Below are 21752 nucleotides of genomic sequence, written 5' to 3' on the forward strand. Positions count from 1 at the left end.
AAAAAATATTGGAATAGATTTACTAATACCATCCAATATTTATACAACGTAAACCAGACAGTCCGGCAAATCACTTGACTGAAGCAATTTTTTGTAGTGAGATAATTCATTATAGCCCAATGCATCTCTGGACAGCGATTTATCGCGCACTAGAAAACAAAAAAGTCTAGGTCTAGCCCCAGCCTTATACCGCCTTTTCATTGACTTAATTTACACTCTTTTTTTCACCAATATTTTGGCGCACGGTGGCACATTTTTAAACCTTGCCCATTTTCTGATAGGCCATGCCCTCTTGTTGGATGAGGCACAATAAAAAAAAAAGTGTCTAAAACGGTTAATACACGTGAGCCATAAATCAATTTGAGCCAGAATTCTGGCACATTTTGAATAGTAAATCTGCCCCAGTGTCTTCACACAGACTGTTAATACAGAGGAGTGATTGAAGTCTTAGAATTATGGTTTTCTATTCTGGTTGCTATTTTGCTTGTGTCTATCCAGTGAGATGGAGGCTTGCAGCACATTCCTATAGTCCTGTGGACATATAGCAAGATATTAGGATGGTATGTGTTTGAAGACTACAGGGAGGACATGCAGTATGTACAGATGTAGCAATCCTTTTCTGGACTCTGGTAACTTGCTGCAGTGCGATAACTTATCACTTAAATGACCTCTAATATATAAAACCAGCTGTTAGTTTCGGTGACCTGTTAGGCCCCATTCACACAACCGTGCCCGTAATCCTCGTCCGTATTTATGGGCACGGCCAACCGCTGACAGTCTGCATTATGGGCCGTGCTCCCATTATAAAAGTATTGGCGCATGGTCCGTAAAATGCAAGATAGGACAGGTCCTATCTTTTGCGGAAGGCTTCTATGGCACAGACACCTTCCCGTAAATATACGGGAATGTGTTAGCGGACAATAGAAGTGAATGCGTCCGTAATTATGGACAATTTTTACGGTCAAGTGGGCGGTCCCAAGCACTCCGCTCAGTGTCTGACGGAGATTGTCCCCAGTGCTCAGTGTCAGTCTTCTCTTACAGGTCACCAAAACTAACAGGACCCATTACAGGGGAACACAGGTGGCTAGCAAGAAAAGAAAACCAGTGCTGCAGCGGCTGGTAAGCTATCCAGACGATTTTAAATGTCAGAGAATATGACAGGTCCTCTTTAAAGAGGCTCTGTCACCACATTATAAGTGGCCTATCTCCTACATAATGAGATGGGCGCTATAATGTAGGTGACAGCAGTGCTTTTTATTTAAAAAAAACATCTATTTTTACCACTTTATTAGCGATTTTAGATTTATGCTAATGAGTTGCTTAATGCCCAAGTGGGCATATTTTTACTTTAGACCAAGTGGGCATTGTACAGAGGAGTGTATGACGCTGACCAATCAGCCTCATGCACTCCTCTCCATTCATTTAGGCAGCGCATAGGGATCCTGCTAGATCCTTATGTGCTGTCTTCTACTAACACATTAACAATACTGAAGGGTTTAGACAGTGAATAGACATTCCACGGGATGTCTATTCACAATCTCTGCACTTCGTTACTGTTTCTATGGTAGTTACAGCAGAGGAAGCGTGATCTCGTTGTAACCTGTCATTTACAGCGAGATCTCGCGAGATCACGCTTCCCTCGGCTGTAACTATCACAGACAGAGTAACGAAGTGCAGAGATTGTGAATAGACATCCAGTGGAATGTCTATTCACTGTATAAACACTTCAGTATTGTTAATGTGTTAGTATAAGACAGCACATAAGGATCTAGCAGGATCTCTATGCACTGAGTAAATGAATGGAGAGGAGTGCATGAGGCTGATTGGTCAGCGTCATACACTCCTCTGTACAACGCCCACTTCGTCTAAAGTAAAAACACGCCCACTTGGGCATTAAGCAACTCATTAGCATAAATCTAAAATCGCTAATAAAAAGTGGTAAAAATAGTTTTTTCAAATAAAAAGCACTGCTTTCACCTACATTATAGTGCCCATCTCCTTATGTAGGAGATAGGGCACTTATAATGTGGTGACAGAGCCTCTTTAAGCCATTAAAAAAGTGAAAGTTTCTCACCACTGTGTATTTAATGTGTTAAAGGTTGCTACATGTGTAAATGGTAAATGAGCGGTTACAAATTCACAAAAAATAAAATAAAAAATGACCGGTATGAAAGTATCATGGTGAAACATCAAGAAAAAAAAAAGCGAAAAACTGACATTTATGTTCTACATTGGTCTATGTGCTATATTTGAATGCATAATGAACTCGGACAATATGCAAATGAGCTCAGACAATAAGTCGAGCAGATGCCCATAGCAGCCAAATAGATTCCAGCTTTGAAGGAGTTGTCCAGTCCCAAAAAATTTATGGTCTATCCTCAGGCGCCGCAGCCCCTTCAAAACAGCTGATCGGCGGGGGTGCCAAAAGTCAGACCCCCAATCGATCAGATATTGATGGCCTATCCGGAGGATAGGGCATACATTTTTTGGGACTGGACAACCCGCTCCACTTTTGAGGACATTTGTATGTAATGCAATTAAATTATGACACATTCCACGCATGTACATTTTTCAATTAAATTTTATTAGCTGTTCTCCTCTTTCTGACAAATGGAATGAATAATGCTGCCTGCTCATTACCAACTATGTTCATTTAGTAGAAGTATAATGAGGCTCTCAGAAGCATATACATTTTATGTATAAACAATTCCAGAAAACTAGCAATGTATAATCAGTACCAAACAAACGTACTTGTTCAAGACCATAACTTTCATTGAAATTCTCACCTTTTAAACAGAAGAAACTGTCATGAATCTAAACACAGGTTGTCATGAACATGGTACATGCAGCTCGTAGTGTAAATGTACATAAAAAACTCAGGACCGTTATAGGTGAAATTCCACACAGGGTAAACACATGCACATTACAGAAAAATAACACACCAGGGACTCTTCAGAAAAGAGGAGAACATGCCTAAGTTTAATAAAGCAGCTAACCTTCTGTAACCCAGCATCAATTAACACAACCACCAAAGTCTTGTTCAGAATTCTTGTGGAAAGAAGATATGATACATCTCATAGTTCTCCCCAAAAAAACCAAATGGGAGGTGATAAGAGAAATATATATATTTTATATTCATATATGCACGTGTACAAGAAAAGTACTTCAATAGTTAGATTTTAAAGAAAGTTTAATATTTTTTTTTATAACAAAATAGGCAGTTATTATGGGTAAAATATTAAAATCTGTCCTCTAAGAATAAACATACAGCATTACGTCTATGAATCCAATTCTCCAAGTGAGATGAAGAGATAGTGTGTTCTCATGTAGTGTTTATATACATGATTGGACCTTCAAGAGGCTATGTTAACTACCTGAAGTTTTACTCTCATTTCATAAAGGTCATCCTTTAGAAAAAAAAAACACAAAATTCAGCCTGTTAAATTGTGTTACATGTACACTATTAATCAGGTGCGATTCCTAGCAAGAATGCTAGGATTTAAAAAAAATAAAAAAAAATACATTACAATGAACGGTTTAGGTTATTCCTTCCATTGCAAGGATTGTGTATAGTAATGCTGCAGCAATGGATTTCAAAATCAAAAACTCTGCTTATGTAGAGAACCTTATCAAGTCAAAACAGTATATAGAGAATAAAATGCATAGGCCAAACCATGCTATTTAAAGCGAAATTGTGCAAAGATGCTCACAATATAGTTAAGACCACTTATTTCATTTATTTTATTTTATTTTTTTTTTATCTGAAAACTGTCTATAAAGCTTTTTTTTTCTTAAAATGCATTTGTCATTTTCCCTTAAACATTAAGGAATTTTGCCACTTATAAATTTGTTTTAATCTTTAATAACTGGTCCGGCCATTCCACCTTTGAAAAGAAAAACAACAAAACTGGGACATAATTAAAATGAGTTAAAATTGGACGATGTAAAAGGTGGAAGGAACGGCAGCAAATAAGTGGCGAGAGTCCCAAAAGGAAGGAGCCTGTTCATATGGGAGAAGGTATTGGGTATATGCACGGGCAGTGATGGGGACTTTGATGCAGTTCATTTCATGTCTCATAACTTCTCTTTTGCAGGTACCCAGATTAAAGTGCTGGACTGTTCCTCTATTATCTGTTTCACCTGATTATAAATTTCTTCTAGTGTGTCTCCTTGAACGATTGCTAAAATAAAAAATAAAACAAGACATTAAAACAAACACATGAAAAGCACTTCATCCGGAAGCTGCTGTGCCATGGTGATCCCTTGACAACACTTGATTTGATGCTTTAGATCAAGTACAGACATTGCTCATACCAACCAATAAGATTTTATAACCTGCACAGAAAAAAAGTTAAAACTGTAGTCTTGAGTGCTTGCTACAGGTAATGCTTTGTCTGCCCTTGTTTTTATGCATCACCCCATTACACCATCCCAGAAAAAATAAAAAGCCAGAACCCCCCTCCGAAACAGCACCACTCAAGTCCATGAGCTCAAGTTGCTATACCAGACACAACCTGTGAGCAAAAGTGGTGCTACTTTTGGAAAAAAAGCAGACACTTTTTGTAATGCTGGACAAGCCCTTTAAGATAAAACAGCACATACAGACAAGGGACGCATAGAACCCGCAATACCCTACCCACAGATATGCTTTCTAACCTGGATTGTTCTTGCTAGTAAGTTCAATTCCAGATGATCCCCAACCAGTGGCTCTGGAGGAGCTCAGGCCTCCTGCATGTAGTAACCCTAAGTACTTATGTGTCATAGTTGTAACATGCACGTGATCCTATTACTGAAGCTCGTCACTAGAGTCAAAACCATATCACAATGAACACTAAAAGCCATATGACGACTCTTTCTCCTTCTTATATGCAGTGGCTAGATACCACTTGACACATAAAAGTGGCTCACAAACTACAAAACGTTGAGGACCTCTGAATTAAGAGTAACTTCACCCAGACGATGCAAGGAAAAGAGGGTGAAAACACTAAACTAATTATGAGACTGGAATTTCCTGTAAACCCGTTTATATTTTGAAGAGGAGTGGACACATTCATGCAATTAGGATAGGAATTATTTAGGCGGCAGTATGCTGAGCTGCCACACTAAGGGTATGTGCACACACACTAATTACTAATTACTAGTCAATTACGGACGTATTTCGGCCACAAGTCCCGGACCGAACACAGTGCAGGGAGCCGGGCTCCTAGCATCATACTTATGTACGATGCTAGGAGTCCCTGCCTCGCTGCAGGACAACTGTCCCGTAGTGTAATCATGTTTACAGTACGGGACAGTTGTCCTGCAGCGAGGCAAGGACTTCTAGCATCGTACATAACTATGATGCTAGGAGCCCGGCTCCTTGCACTGTGTTCGGTCCGGGACTTGCGGCCGAAATACGTCCGTCAATTACGGACGTAATTAGTGTGTGTGCACATACCCTAAATCTGGTTCTCAAATATACAGTGAAACCTCTTTGAGATGACCAGCCAACGTTGAATTGAAAAGTGGTCTCATAGGGGGGGGGGGGTCGTCTTCTCAGAGAAGATGGGCAGTTGGCAAAGTATAACGTGGAACAGAAAATCTGTCATAGGAAATCTGGTCTAGATAGGGGGTGGTCTTCTTAAAGAGGTGGTCTTACTGTACAGAGGGTCGGACTAACCCAACAGAGAACCGGAGGATCCTCTGATAGGCGCAGGCTCGGACACAAGAAGACAACCCCTTTTGGAGCCAATCACTTTGTCATTAGGATCTATTTCTTATGGGTGAATTTGCAAACAATTTATTAGACCTTATTGATGCTATGACCTGTGAGTGGAATGACAACGTCAAAGTTTACAATACAATTAAAAAGTGGATGTGTACATGTTCTGTATAGATGGAGCGTGGGTGCTTAGAATAACTTCCTCTGGTGGACCCAAGGAATAATGGTAGGATACTCTATATACATGTTTGAATGTATTCAAATTTACAAGGTACATACCTGTAAAGTGTTCTGTGAATTCCTGCTCTAATTTCATTGCTCTTTCAAAGGTTTTCCGTGCTTGGTCTTCTGTTAGACGTTTGTTCATTTCCCTGTTTAAGTGTAAAATCCAATCAGAATAACGAAGTATATTTGTATTTTTACAGTGAATTTTACACTTTCACTATAGAAGGAAAAAGGTTCTTGTATGGTCATGACATTTTTCTAGGAGAGTTATAAAATAGCATTACAACTTATAATTCTGTAAATCTACTAGATGTCCCGGTTAATAAAGTTTTTCTATACACTGAAAATATATATTTAGCTGCTGCACTTCTAGAATCCGCTCTGATATTACTAAGGCTCTGTTCACATGTGCGTTGGAGGCTCCATCGGCCTTCGTAGCAGATTCGATTAAATTTCATGGGAAGAATAGCGCAGCATGCAGCACTATTTTCCCCCGTCAAAATGGGACAACCAGAGCGAAACCCAATGGACTTCATTATAAGTCAATAGTGTCTGTCGTGCGTCATTGGTGTCTGTCGTGCGCCGGATCAGTCACAGCTTGAATTCCGTCTGCTCCTATGATGGAAAGGAAAAGCGGAATTCACAACAAAGGTGTGCACGCGGCCTAGTCTACAGTTGCAAGAAAAAGTATTGGGATTACATGGATTTCTGCATTGAGTACTAATAAAATGTGGTTTGTATGTTTTTTTTTTTCTCTAATTGTGACTTCGTTTAGATAGATATCTAATAAACACACAAACAGTTGTAGTATTCATGTCTTTTATTGAGCACACAGAGCGAACATCCCCAGTGCAGGGGGAAAAGGTAAATGAACCTGTGTGAAGAACTTCTCCAAGAGCTAAAGATCAAGAGGTGTTTCAATCCAAAAAAAAAAAACATTGCGGCCTGTCAAGTTTGCAGAGACCGCCAGGATGTTCTACAATGCTGGGAAAATGTTATATGGACAGACGAAACACAAGTGTAACTTTTTAGCACAAATGCACAACACTATGTTTGGAGGAAAAAGAACACTGCACGCCAACACCTTATGCCAACTGTATCATGGTTTGGGGCTGCCTTGCCGCCTCAAGGCCGGGTAGCCCTGCAATCTTTAAGGGAACAATTAATTCAAAAGGCGCATACAAAACATTTTAGAGAAAAATGTAAGGGCAGCAGTCCATGACCTCAAGCTAAAGAGATGTTGGGTGATGCAGAAAATGACCCAAAGCATACAATAAAACTAAAAATTGTTATGAGTCCTGACCTTAAAGGTTACACCTTTGACATTATTTAAAAAAAAATAATCACTTTATGTGTTTGGCGCAACTTCGTTTGCCGAATCCTGTACCCGTCAGGTCTGCAGGATCGAGCGGTTACCGATCACATCTAAGTTCATAACTTAGATGTGATAAATCACAGGTGTCAGAGAAACGCAGGACCCGCTGTGACTGAACCCATCAGTGCCGCTTACCCGACAGGTTCAGGTCTCAGCGCAAGATACAACTGCTCTGTATACAAGGCAGCTGTATCTCAAAAAATAAAAATAATTTTTAATAAAAAGTAATTAGAAAGTTGGACCAAACACACTGATACACATTTTTATTTAAATAAAAAAATCACTTTCAAAAGGTTTACATAGCCTTTAACCCTATTGAGATGCTGTTGCATGACCTGGAGAGGGCTGTGCACACAAAGCATTCCCCAAATATTGATGAACCGAAACACATTTGCAGGGAGGAATGGTCCAAAATGCCACCTCAATGTTGTGCAAATCTTATTCACAACTACAGGAACCGCTTGGTGGAGGAGATTGCTGCTAAAGGGGTATATACAAGTTATTCAATTCAAGGGTTCGCCTACTTTTCCCCTGCACTGTAGAGGTTTACTCAATGTGCGCACTAAAAGACATGACCAGCACCACGGTTTGTGTGTTATTAGTCGAGTTTGATTGTTTTGGTCAATAATTGTGACCAGATAATTATTATCTATCAATGCAGAAATCCAGGCAATTCCAAAGGGTTCACTTACTTTTTCTTGCAACTGTAAATAGTTTCCTTGATTTAGAGTACTTCTTATTTGATGCTAGTGTCATTATTACAGGTGTAGAGTATCGACAGGGAAAACAGACTTATGTTAGTGTTTCAATGCTTACATAATATTTTCAACAGATTTCGGTTTGATGAAGATAGAGATTGGGTAGAGTTGGGCTATCTGTAGTCTTTTAATTGCATTGCCAGACACATCAAGTATGCAGTGCTTCCCCTGAAATACAGAGGAATAGATTGCAGTATGGTTAAGTGTTTAGTTTAAAAAAAGAAAAAAAAGTTTATACATATTTTGCAGACAGATGAGACCTTACCCTCTCTGCAACCTCTCGGACAGACTGAACACTCGTGCCATAAAGGTGGTTATTGTATTGTCCGGCTTCAATAAATTTGTGATCTTGAATGTCTTTTTCCATCTGCTCCCGAGAAGTGACAAAGTGATAATCTCTTCTATCTACTTCATAATCCCTTTTTGGACGAGTGGTGTCTGAAAATAAAAACACCACTTTTATATAAAAGAAAAAGTTCTACTAACATGCGAAATCCCAATAGACGGAAGAAACAAGTAAATGCCCAAGTGTAGGAACAGATATGTGAGGCATAAGTGAGTGATTTCTATATGGACTACATACATATTAAGACCCTGTTCACACAGTTTTTTTTGGAAAACGCGCCAAAAAAAGTCCGAAAATGCCTCCCATTGATTTCAATGGGAGGCGGACGCGTTTTTTTACTGTGAGCGGTAAAAAACGCTCGCGGTAAAAAGAAGCGACATGACCTCGATGGGAAGCAGAGAAAGCGTATTTTGCAGCGTTTTTGCCCGTGGCACTCAATGGGCGCAAGCAAAATACGCGGCAAACGGTGTGAAGACAGATGAAAATCTGCCTCAAAATTCCAAACTGAATTTTGAGGCAGAATTTTCTGCCTGCAAAAAACTCTGTGTGAACTCATGGAATAACAGTTGGGACTATGCGCTATTAGCCAGTTTATTGAGTGAAAATCATTAAGCTTCGGACAAGAAAATAAGGACATACAGTGGTCCCTCAAGTTACAATGTTTATTGGTTTTGGGACGACCATTGTAAATTGGAAATATTGTAACCTGAGTTCATAACTATGGAAAACTAGTAATTGGTTCCAAAGCCCACAAAATGTATACAAAATATAATAAGAAAAACATTATTAACTGGTTCCCGACCGCTAGCTGTATTTTCACGGCCAGCGGTCAGGATCCTTAAAACCCGAGCCATAGACTTTTTATGGCTCGGGTTTTAACTTGCTGCCCGCGCGATCAGGCAGCTGAATGTCGGGTCTCCGGCTGTCAGTGACTGCCGGGGACCCTGAGGAGAAGATAGAAGCAGCTTTCGCTGTTTCTGTCTTCTCCGATGTCTTTTTACACAGCGCTCAATGATCGCTGTGTATATGAATAGAGGCAGCGGCAGTGGCGCTGTCTCTATTGGTCCCGGTGATCATGTGACTGGTCACATGATCGCCGGGTGCCGTTACTGACAGACTGCTGATGGGTCTTACTAGACCCAGCACAGCCCTATTAGTGACAATCGTCACTATGAGAGGGCTCATTTCCCCTGTAACTGGGGCTGCTGTGCAGCTCCAGCTACAGTGGAAAAGCATGGTGTAAAAGAAAGAAAAAAATATATAAAGTTCCCCAAAGGTCTTTTTTGACATTTGAGGGACATAGTAATAAAAAAATAGTAAAGTAAAGTGCAAAAAAAAATTAAATAATAAATACACATAAAATACCCACCCCAAAAAAAAAAAACGCCCCCCCCCGCCAATCATTGTTGTAACGCTAGCGCTGACCCAATTACCCTAATATAGACATGTAATATATTAAAATTTACGGTAAACAATGATAATCACAAGTAAAAGGTCTATTTTAGGGTAAAACTATGTTATTACCCAAAAAAATAAATAGCTGAAACGTAAAAAAGCTTATTTTTTTACTATTATTTTCAAACTTTATGAATAAAAAATTCTAAAATAGCAAAAAAGGTGTGTATAAAAACGATAAAAAAAAAGAAACCTGCATTGTCTACGGAAAAAACGTTGCAAAAATCACGTTGTTAGCCCAACAAATAAAAAAGTTATAGCCATTTAACTAACACGTGCTAAAAAGGGCTAAACGGTGGCTCAAAATAGCCCAGTCCTGAACTGGTTAGAGATAACTCATACAGATAAGGCAAGTCCTTATATTTTAGTGCTGTGAAAAAGTATTTTCCAATTCTACTATTTTGGCATATTTGTAACAAGAATGTTTCAGATCATATGACTTTACTTGGGTTATCTTTGTCTAATATTAAACACAAAATGCGGTTTTGTTTAATCATGTCATTTTTTTTATTAGCGTATTGTCGTATTTTACATGAACAGAGACACAAACAATTCCTTCCCCCCACAGTAATCAAGATATACCAGTCTTTCATTAGTGACGTCACCTAGCACAGTTTCATTACCCCTTTAGGGTATACAATGGAGAAGTCCATAACATAAATTGGGGGTAGAAGTCCATCAATAAGTCACAACTGACAGGACATGGAACTGTAATAGGTAATTACACAATTCCCCGAGTTAAATTCTGTCCCTATTCAAAGTACTTAGTCCAGATATGTCTAGCCAAATGTACCATAAGTCCTCAAATTTCTAACTTGTGCACCTCTCAATATAAATATTATCTCCATAGATATAAGCCAATTTATTTAGTCAAACTCCTGTTGTGTAGGTATGTTTTTCTGTAGCGATTTCTGAGCAATTAGTTTACTGGCCATAAAAAGCATCCTCACTACAGCCACCATGACGGTCTCCGACAGAACAGTCAACATACCCCCAGTATACATTCATATGGTGACAAGACAATAGAGATGCCAGGGGCGTAGCTAGGGGGGGGGGTAGGCGGGGCGCAACCCGGAGGATAGGGAAGGGGGGGGGGGGGCGCCGAAGAGCAGCTGATCGCTGCTGACAGGCGCCCCGTATGTCGGAGACCTGCAGCAGCTTTAGGAAGAGCCAGGAAATTACGGCGTTCTGACTGGGGTCTGTGACGGCCTGGGAGTGGACCAGTCCAGTCACCTGACTTCACATCAGTGACATGAGGTCAGACGACTCAGGTCAGGGGACAGGTCCACTCCCGTGCTGCAGCCTTCCAGCTCTGCTGTTACACAGCCGAGAAGCAGAGAGGAAGCTCCGCCCACAGCCCATCCTGACCTGTGATGCTGTCAGCAAGGAGACATGGTGAGTGTCTGTGTGTGTAGTGTGAATACAGTGTGTGTCTCTGTGTTTGTATGTGTATATGTTACAGTGTGTGTGTGCGTGTCCCTGTCTGTCTGTGTCTCTGCATGTGTTTGTCTCTTACATTATCTGTTCTCAGAGAGTTATCACTGTTATCTGTGGTGTTACATAGGACTGCAGGTAACATCTACTGCATTATCTGTACTCCGTTATTACTGTGTTATCTGTGGTGTTACATAGGACTACAGGTAACATCTACTGCATTATCTGTACTCCGAGAGTTATCACTGTGTTATCAAAGGTGTTACATAGGGCTGCACGTGAAATCTACAACAATATCAGTACTGGGTATATATGGGTCTGTTTGTGAATGTGTCTTTGTCCTTGTATATATGTGCCTTTTATGTATTTGTATATGTTCCGGTCTGTGTATTTATCTGCCGGTGTGTGTGCGTATATATGTGTCTGTACGTCTATATATTTACCTGTATGTATGTATTCCAGAATGTGTGTATGTATATTTGCCTGTATGTCTAAATATCTGTCTTTATGTATGTACAGTATATATGTTCCAGCGTGTCCATATATGTGGTTAATTTTTTGTTTGTGTAGGGGGTGGCAATAGAGAGTCCCGCACAGGGCGCCATCCAAGCTAAGGCCGGCCCTGGCTGTCACCAACCCTAATCAGAAGGAACTCCGTCGCTGCCTGCGCCGAATGACCACCTCGGCTTCACCGGTAAGTCACACCAGGCAGGCCGGAGAGTGGTAGCGGTAGGCTACCGCTCACCGGTCTGTTCACAGTGTGGCGCTAAGTACAAGGGGGGGGGGGGGGGGGAGTGTGGCGCTATTTACAAGGGGGGGGGGGGGGGGGAGTGTGGCGCTATTTACAAAGGGGCAGTGGGCTGTGTGTGGCACTATCTACAAGAGGGGCTGTGTGGCGCTATCTACAGGGGGCTGTGTGTGGCCTCTAATTTATTTTCTTTTAATTTATTTTTATGTTAATTACATTATAGAACTACATCGCTTGTAAAATGTAGAAATGCTTTTATACTCTAGTTACATTAAAAAAATTGTGAAAAAAAATTACACCTCATTGATTGGTAGGGAAAGAAAACATGGCGAGGGGGAAGGAGATGTTGGGAAATAAATTGGATGGGGGGGGGGGGGCGCCAATCTGAATCTTTGCCCCGGGTGCAGGAGAACCTAGCTACGCCTCTGGAGATGCCATGTACAGAATTAATGAATGTTCAGTGGCTTAGAACAAACTCCAATTAGCAGTTGACCGTTAATTGCTCCATGAATATTTACCCATAATGACTCCACTCTGTCAGTCTGCCCTCACTATCCTCATTCAGGACTGGTCTTTATCGGTTTGTAAAATCCAACCTAACACGTCCACCATTTTTATCTTTTCTATCCCTTCTAAATACGGTGTAGCCCTCCACATTAGTTACCCAGTCATGGCTCTCATCCAGCCACGTTTCTGTTGTGCCCGCTACATCATAATCCATGTCGGTCATTAGAACCCCCAACTCGTCCATTTTACTTGCAAGACTTCTTGCATTCGCCAGCATGCATTTGATCTTAGCGACACCTTTAATATTCTTAGGTCCGTACTGCACAAAGAAAATTTACCAAGCCTTATTCTACTATGTCCATTTGTTAAACTAACTATGCAATTATCTGCAAAACTGCACACTCGCTCTCGTAAGGAAAGCGACTGATCCACATCGGAGGCAACATGATCATTGAAGACTGCAACGGGATCCCCCTGGAAAGAGCTTGACGAGGAATGAGACCTGTCCCCTACGCCTCTTACTGCGAGAAGTAGACAAAAGAAAGAAGGGCCCCTGAGCTCAGCCGCAATCTGGGAAGGCAAGTGTTCCAAAGACTAAAAGTCTGGCCTATCAGACCCTTGGAGCGGTGTATCCCTGTGGATGATGACAGGAGAACAGTCCCAGAAAATGATTTGTAGCAGAGTTGAAGTCCTCAAGTCTGTTTTGAAAATGGCACCAATCAGGAGAGGATGCCGATGTTCTAAAGACCTCCCCAAACCCAGCCTACCGAGAAGGTCTTCCTCCAATCAAGAGCAGACACGAGGAGGGAGGACATAGGCTGAAAAGAAAACACCTGAAATCTACAGCTAAGGAAAGAAAACAAAAATAAAATAAAAATAGCAGCAAACCTGAGTGTCAGGTCATGTCTGCGGAGTTCTTACTACACTAGGCGAAAAACTAAATTAGGCCTCATGAACACGGCCATAGCCGCGTGCACGGCCGTGATTACAGGAATGGGACGGCTGCGGCTATCACCCACATTTGCGGGCCGTGCTCCCATTATAAAGTATAGGAGCTTGGTCCGCAAAATCAAAAAGTAGGACATGTCATTTTTTGCGGGTCATTTCTATGGCTCAGACACTTAGCCTTAAATATGCGAAGGTGTCCATGGGCCATAGAAATGAATAGATCAGTATTTTGATCTGCAATTATGGATCCGTAACTGCAAATCAAAATTACGGTCGTGTGTATGGAGCCTTAGCGAGTGTCTGTGGGTAGGGTACGTCCTGCCTGGACTTGAGTATCCTCAAGATTAATGATGGCACTTGAAAGACCGAATTGAGCAGTGAATGGTTTGCATAAAAATTCTCTAACTTTCAGGCAGAGGACAAGAGAGATAATAAGCCTGTAACTCCACTGTTGCATGCTGCAGATCAAGCTCAACTGAAATGAATAAATATATGACCAGAACACAAATTTTAGAATATTAAAAAGTGGAATTACTTACGTGGGACACATGATCCAAACTTTTCAGGGAATTCAGAGATCAAATCGTCATTTATCCGGTCCTTCATTGGCCCTAGAATAATTACTGGCCTGGAGTAGTTTACTAAGAACAAGAAAATTACAAAATTAAGAATAGATTTCAGACAACAGAAACTCAGACAGAACTATTGGATTTATGAGTAGTTACGAGGGGCCGTTCTAAAATTAAACTTCACACTTTTAAAAAAAGTTAGCTAAATGCAATTACCATTTCTCCTTATTTTATAGGGGAAAAAAAATAATAATAAATTATAATTTGTGGCATTAAGCCCCAACATTAATTTATAATGTGAAAATCATTTAAACTCCTAAATCACCGCCAATTTGCCTTTTTACGTTGATCATTAAGTGCCTTTTCACAGCGAGGTCATTAGCTTGGCATGGTTGTCCCGTGCCGGCTAGGTCGTGTGTCGGGCCGTCTAATGACAGCAAGGCTCCTGCTCTAACAGCCGGCACTGGAGTTACCTTTGATCCCAGTTGTTTAATAGATAATTAAAGTCTACAATAAAAAAATACCATTTTTTTTTTCTACTTACTAAATGCTTTTTTTGTGAAAAAACATATAATTGGTATTGATGGATCTGTAGCGACCCGAACTATAAAACTGTCACATTATTTAACCCATACAGTGAACGGCACAGAAAAAAACACCCCCAAATAAACAATGGCAGATTTATATTGAAAAGCAATCAAAAAGTACAAATAAAAATGTCCCGCAAAAAATAAGCCCTCATATACAGTTACGTCGACGGAAAAATAAAAATATGTTATGGCTCTTAGAATATGGCGAACCACAAACAAATATTTTTCTTAAAAAAAAGAGTGTTATTGTGCAAAAGTTGCAAAACAAAAAAATTTAAATAAATAAAAAATTAAAATTTGGTATCACCATAATCATAACAACCCACAGAATGAAGTTATTAGGTTATTTATACCAAAAGGTAAACTGCTTCAATTTAAAGACTCAAAAATAATTGGCGGAATTGCTGTTTTTTCCATTCCCCCCAAAAAAGTGAATCAGTTATATGTGCCACATAATGGTGGCATTGAAAAATACAACTCGTTCCGCAAAAAACAAGCCCTCACACGGCTATGTCTACATATCAAAAATAAAGGCTCTTTAAATGTGACGATGAAAAAAAATCGCTTGGTCATTAGGGCCCAAAAAAGGCTTGTCATTAAAAGGGTTAAAGAGGTCAGGTACCTCATTAAAATATGCCAGAAATAAATGATAGCTGCAAGCTACACAAAATTTGTATCATTAAGACAGACTATGTTCACACTGCCGTTGGAGGCTGCTTTGTCAGCAGTTTAGTCAAATTTGACAGCAAGAATAGCACAGCATGCAATGCTATTCTTGCTGTCAAAGGGTCCAAAACCACCATGGACCCAATTAAAGTCACAACGGATCTAGTCCAGCATTGCGGCTTGTATTAGGAATGTCAAAAACCTAAGGCCGGGTCCATACTGTGCGCTTTTTTGAGTAGGTTATTTTTAATTCAATTCTATTTATTTGCCATAAATGTAAGTGGTGAGAAGCCCCTCTAAATTCTACTGGCAAAGCATAGTAAGAATTTAATGGGTCTCAAAGCCGCATGAAGACATTTTGGACAGCTGAATCTTTCACAAACCTTCTTGCTGATTGACCGGTTCATATGATAAAACGTAGTCTTCTTGACCACCTGAGGGAAAAAAACTGCTATTAGGACAAACCTAAAACAAAGAATTGCTTACTTAAGTTAGTACATAAGAAGTTAGCATGCATAAAGCGGTCCCCATTTTTCGGAATGATCTAGTAATTAGTGTAGGGGGCTTCTGACAATCAGAGGTTATCATTATCCCTCAAGAGATTTACATGTTGATTTTAATGATCGGAAATGAAGTGAGGGTTTTGAATACTGACAGATGACAGTGACAGTGACGTCATCGGTCTTTCTGTAGACAGTTTAAGGAATAACAAGGCTGTATAGGTAAAGACTATAAATAGATTTTAAAGTTCGTAACTACAGCAACAAGATTTCGGTAAACAAACATTGTACAAAATACTTCAAACACCACAGATCCTGTTTTCATACAAGAAAAAAAAAAAAAAGACTTGAAAGTAGTATATGAATTGAGAAAAAAAAAAACCTGATGTAACAAAATCAGCAAAGCAAATATTTCACTAAAATACTTAAGACGGGTTGTCTGGTTTTAGCAAACGAATGTTATTTTTTTGTATAATAAAAAATTATGCAATTTTTCAATATGTCTACTTGCGGTTATTCAGTAGTTCATGTAGTTCATGGTTCATGTATTCAGTAGTTCATGTTCATGGTTTACTTCCAGTGGATACAATTCTGTCCATGGTCATGAGATGGACACACAGGTGCTGGGATTGTTACAGTATATAAGAGCTGTGTCTTCTAAGCGCCTGTGTATCCATCACATGACCATGGACAGAATTTGATCCTCTGGAAGTAAACAAAGAATGTTCTAACTGAACAACAACAAGCAGAGATCTTGAAAACTGTGAAGAATACAGAGAGTATAGTGGAAAATTGTATAACTTAATTATACAAAAAAGAACAGTAATTTGCTAAAAGTGGGCTATCCCTTTAACCATATATTTAAACAGTAATACAGAATTATGCTTAAAAGTATATGTTCACCGTTGTAACCACTTTTTTTTGTTATTGCTGCAATCTAAATTAAAAAATATATATATAGGACTAAAAATATCCTGTTTTTTGTCTACAGCTTCTATTTATATCTATGTGGCTAAAGACTAGAATCAAGCCCTGAGTAGTCTGATCCTTCATTAGACCCTCACCTCTTGCTAACAGGGTCCACATAGGTGGGAGTATAACTGAAGGATCAGAGGGTTTGTACATAGTCGGTTAGTATGGAGGCACTAAGTTTTGCACAGGAGCTGTGGACACAAAATGGAAGCATATCCCCCCCCCCCTCTGGTACCTGTATCTATCCCCTGAGCACCGTTTCCGTGTTCCCGTACTGTTGTGCGCCTATGCTCCGCCTGGATGCGGTAGCCAGTGGCTTCCTCACTAGGGTGGATGTTGCGGAGGAACCCCTTGTTCAATTTTATGGCATATCCTGTGGATATGCCATACATTTTTGTGATAATACAACTCTGTTTATTTCTTATTTTAGATGCATTGGATCAATTAAAAAATAATGATTGCAACGGTGTACATACACTATATGGACAAAAGCATTGGAACACACATTCAATCCCATTGCAACAAGTGTATAAAGCCAAGCACCTAGCCATGCAGTCCGTCTTTACAAACAATTGTGAAAGAATAGGTTATTCTAAAAAGCTCACTGAATTCTAGCGTGGTACTGTAATAGGATGCCACCGGTGTAACACGTCAGTTCGTGAAATTTCTTCCCTCCTAGATATTCCACTGTTGCAGAATGTGGCCTAGTTCACAAACCAAGTCCCATAAAGACATGGTTGGGGGAGTTTGGCGTGGAAAAACATGACTGGCCCTGTCCTCAACCCCATCAAACAACTTTGGGATAAACGAGAATGGAGATTGCGAGCAAGGTCCTCTCCTCCAACATTAGTCTGACCTCACTAATGCTCTTCTGGATGAATGGGCTAAAATTCCCACAGACACACTCCAAAATCTTGTAGAAAACCTTTCCAAGACAAATTGAAGCGGTTTAAGCTTCAAAAATGGATCAAGCGCATATTAATGCCTATGGATATAGAATGGGATGCCATAACAGATCCCGTAGGTGTAGTGTGTAGGTGTTCCAATACTTTTGTACATATAGTGTATCCTTTAAGTTGTACAGAAACCCTTTAATGAAAGATTTAGGAAGTAGCACATGATACACAATGGTAATTAAAAGCAAAACATACCCATCTACCAGCACAGCACATTGCACAGTCAGCATGCTTTTATCATTAAGTGTATGGGATGACACACTTTAACAAAATGACAATTAATCAAAAACTGAAATGGACAGGCTGTAACCAAAAACAACATTCACACAACATGGATGTTAGGTGGGCAGCAGTCTTAAGGTGGCCATACACGTTAAATAACTGTCTGAATACTCGCTTGGCCGAACGTTATTTGTTCTGACTCCCCATAAAACATGCACAATCGGCTGAGCGAGCATGTTTAAGTCAATGGGGAGAGGAATAAGCCCCTGCCAGACACCTCTTGCTGTGGCTTATCCTCCATGGGAACAGTAGATCAGGAAGGTTTAAATCCAACATGACAAGACATCTGCCGTCCGAGGGAAGGCCTAGTGGACCTATACACTCTAGATCCCTGCCCGATCCCGCTGAAATCAAAAGTCTAAAGTGTATGGGCACCTTTACTTTACACAAAGTTACTGAACAAATGCACTCAAGTGGTTGTTTTTTTTCTACAGGTTATGCCTGAAGAAAAGACCCAACACATTTTAAAAGTTTGCACTAAAACTATCTACAAATGTTCTGCTTTAGGCCTCATGCACACTGCCATGCCCACTTCTACGACCCGGACACCTTCCCGTAAACTAATGGGAAGGTGTCCGTGGACAATAGAAGTGAATGGGTTCGTAATTGCGGGCAATAATTGTGGTCCGCAATTACGGACGATTTTTACGGTTGTGTGCATGGGGCCTTAAAGTATATGTGAATTTTTAACCCCTTGTGGGTTGCTATGATTACGATACCAAATGTATATGTTTTTTTTTTAATCTAATTTTTCCCAATAAAACGGTTACATTTTTTATTTTAAAAATATATTTTTTTTTTTCATATATACAGTGAAGGAAATAAGTATTTGATCCCTTGCTGATTTTGTAAGTTTGCCCACTGTCAAAGTCATGAACAGTCTAGAATTTTTAGGCTAGGTTAATTTTACCAGTGAAAGATAGATTATATAAAAAAAAAAAACAGAAAATCACATTGTCAAAATGATATATATTTATTTGCATTGTGCACAGAGAAATAAGTATTTGATCCCCTACCAACCATTAAGAGTTCAGCCTCCTCCAGACCAGTTACACGCTCCAAATCAACTTGGTGCCTGCATTAAAGACAGCTGTCTTAAATGGTCACCTGTATAAAAGACTCCTGTCCACAGACTCAATTAATCAGTCTGACTCTACAACATGGGCAAGACCAAAGAGCTTTCTAAGGATGTCAGGGACAAGATCATAGACCTGCACAAGGCTGGAATGGGCTACAAAACCATAAGTAAGACGCTGGGTGAGAAGGAGACAACTGTTGGTGCAGTAGTAAGAAAATGGAAGACATACAAAATGACTGTCAATCGACATCGATCTGGGGCTCCATGCAAAATCTCACCTCGTGGGGTATCCTTGATCCTGAGGAAGGTGAGAGCTCAGCCGAAAACTACACGGGGGGGAACTTGTTAATGATCTCAAGGCAGCTGGGACCACAGTCACCAAGAAAAACATTGGTAACACATTATGCCGTAATGGATTAAAATCCTGCAGTGCCCGCAAGGTCCCCCTGCTCAAGAAGGCACATGTACAGGCCCGTCTGAAGTTTGCAAATGAACATCTGGATGATTCTGAGAGTGATTGGGAGAAGGTGCTGTGGTCAGATGAGACTAAAATTGAGCTCTTTGGCATTAACTCAACTCGCCGTGATTGGAGGAAGAGAAATGCTGCCTATGACCCAAAGAACACCGTCCCCACTGTCAAGAATGGAGGTGGAAACATTATGTTTTGGGGGTGTTTCTCTGCTAAGGGCACAGGACTACTTCACCGCATCAATGGGAGAATGGATGGAGCCATGTACCGTCAAATCCTGAGTGACAACCTCCTTCCCTCCACCAGGACATTAAAAATGGCTCGTGGCTGGGTCATCCAGCACGACAATGACCCGAAACATACAGCCAAGGCAACAAAGGAGTGGGTCAAAAAGAAGAACATTAAGGGTCATGGAGTGGCCTAGCCAGTCTCCAGACCTTAATCCCATCGAAAACTCCCAAGCGGCAGCCTCGAAATCTTAATGATTTACAGATGATCTGCAAAGAGGAGTGGGCCAAAATTCCATCTAACATGTGTGCAAACCTCATCATCAACTACCAAAAACGTCTGACTGCTGTGCTTGCCAACAAGGGTTTTGCCATGAAGTATTAAGTCTTGTTTGCCAAAGGGATCAAATACTTATTTCTCTTTGCACAATGCAAATAAATATATATAATTGTGACAATGTGATTTTCTTTTTTTTTTTTTTTATATAATCTATCTCTCACTGGTAAAATTAACCTAGCCTAAAAATTCTAGACTGTTCATGTCTTTGACAGTGGGCAAACTTACAAAATCAGCAAGGGATCAAATACTTATTTCCTTCACTGTACATGTTTTTGTGTGTGGCTGCATTCAAAGTCCCCTAACATTTCTAATTTTCCATCAAAGGAGCTCTATTGTGGCTTTTTCTTTGCAGGACGAGTTATAGTTTTCATTGGTACCATTTTGGGTAACATACTATATTTTTTCTCTCTCTTTACTCTTTTTTGGGAAGTGGAATGAAAAAAATAAAATAAAAATAAAATTTTTTAATTTTTTTCTTTGTCTATTTTTACGGCGTTCACTGTGTGGGCTAAATATGGTCTAAATTTTATCATACAGGACATTACGAAATCTGGAAATACCATAATTTTCTTTACTTTTACACTTTTTTTTCTAAAAATATAGGGCTCTGTACGAGGGAAATTAAATTAAAATTAAATTTTTTTTTTTTAAAAGTGTAGAGTCCCACAATGAAACTTTAACAACTAACCTTCTGCTCGCTCACATAATAAATACATTGCAATATTTCTGTATTGCAATGAATTATATCGGTCAGTAAAATGGAGAGACAGCCATAGTCTTTCGTGTATGACAGACCTAGGAGCCATTGTAAGGCCCCTGGCTGCCATAGCAACCCATTGGCATCCCACAATCCGGTATGGGGGACACAGAAGGAGATCGTCTCTAAGCATAACCATTTAAATGCAGTGGTCCGCATTGCCTGCGGCATCTAAGGGGTTAAATGGCCAGGATTGGAGTACTCCGATCCTGGGCGTATATTACAGCCAATAACTGCAAGTAGTGGAGCCAGCTCAGTTCCTAAGCCAACGCTATTACAGCGCCGTATTATTACCTAAACTAACTGCAAGCACCAAAGTACTATTACGGCGCAGCGCAGGAAGGGGTTAAACATCATATTAAAGTTTGTAGAAGTAATTAAAAAGTGTATAAATACTATAGAAACTTGGATACATTTGCAAATACATTACATCATTTGTACTGGTTAGCCTTTATTATAGCCTAGTGCTGCATTTACACTTCTTCTAGTTGCCATTGCGAACTGCTGACAAGCTTGTTGATCGAAATATTCCTTAGGGTATGTTCATACAGAGATTTTTGCAGGCAGAAATTTTGATCTGCCTGCACGCTGTTTGCCGCGTTTTTCACCCGGGGCTATTGAGCATCGCGGGCAAAAAACGCAGCGAAATACTCTCTCTGCCTTCCATTGATGTCAATGGGACGTCAGAGACGTAAACGCCCGAAGATAGGGCATGCCGCTTCTTTTTCCCGCGAGATTTTTCAGCTCGTGGGAAAAACCGCCTCCATCTTCCATTGAAATCAATGGGAGGCATTTTCGGCAGTTTTTTGGCACATTTTCCGACACACTTTTGCGAAGCTTCTATAAGGC

The 21752-nt window shown here is 40.1% G+C and overlaps 1 protein-coding gene across 27 annotated transcripts in view; it reads right to left on the reverse strand.

The window, feature by feature from the left end:
* Positions 1–2565: 2565 nt before the first annotated feature.
* Positions 2566–21752, reverse strand: part of DLG1 (discs large MAGUK scaffold protein 1) — a 247776-nt gene continuing 228589 nt past the window's right edge. For all 27 annotated transcript variants that reach the window (XM_075861717.1, XM_075861714.1, XM_075861712.1 and 24 more), the window contains 6 exons: positions 15706–15756; positions 14037–14138; positions 8325–8497; positions 8118–8227; positions 5981–6072; positions 2566–4181 (listed from right to left, as the gene is read on the reverse strand). In XM_075861717.1, the coding sequence (XP_075717832.1) occupies positions 4075–4181; positions 5981–6072; positions 8118–8227; positions 8325–8497; positions 14037–14138; positions 15706–15756 (635 nt within the window). In that variant the 3' untranslated portion in view covers positions 2566–4074. The remainder of the gene's footprint in view (positions 4182–5980; positions 6073–8117; positions 8228–8324; positions 8498–14036; positions 14139–15705; positions 15757–21752) is intronic.

This window comes from Rhinoderma darwinii, chromosome 4 (assembly GCF_050947455.1).
Source record: "Rhinoderma darwinii isolate aRhiDar2 chromosome 4, aRhiDar2.hap1, whole genome shotgun sequence".
In the NCBI taxonomy this organism is placed as follows: Eukaryota; Metazoa; Chordata; class Amphibia; order Anura; family Rhinodermatidae; genus Rhinoderma; species Rhinoderma darwinii.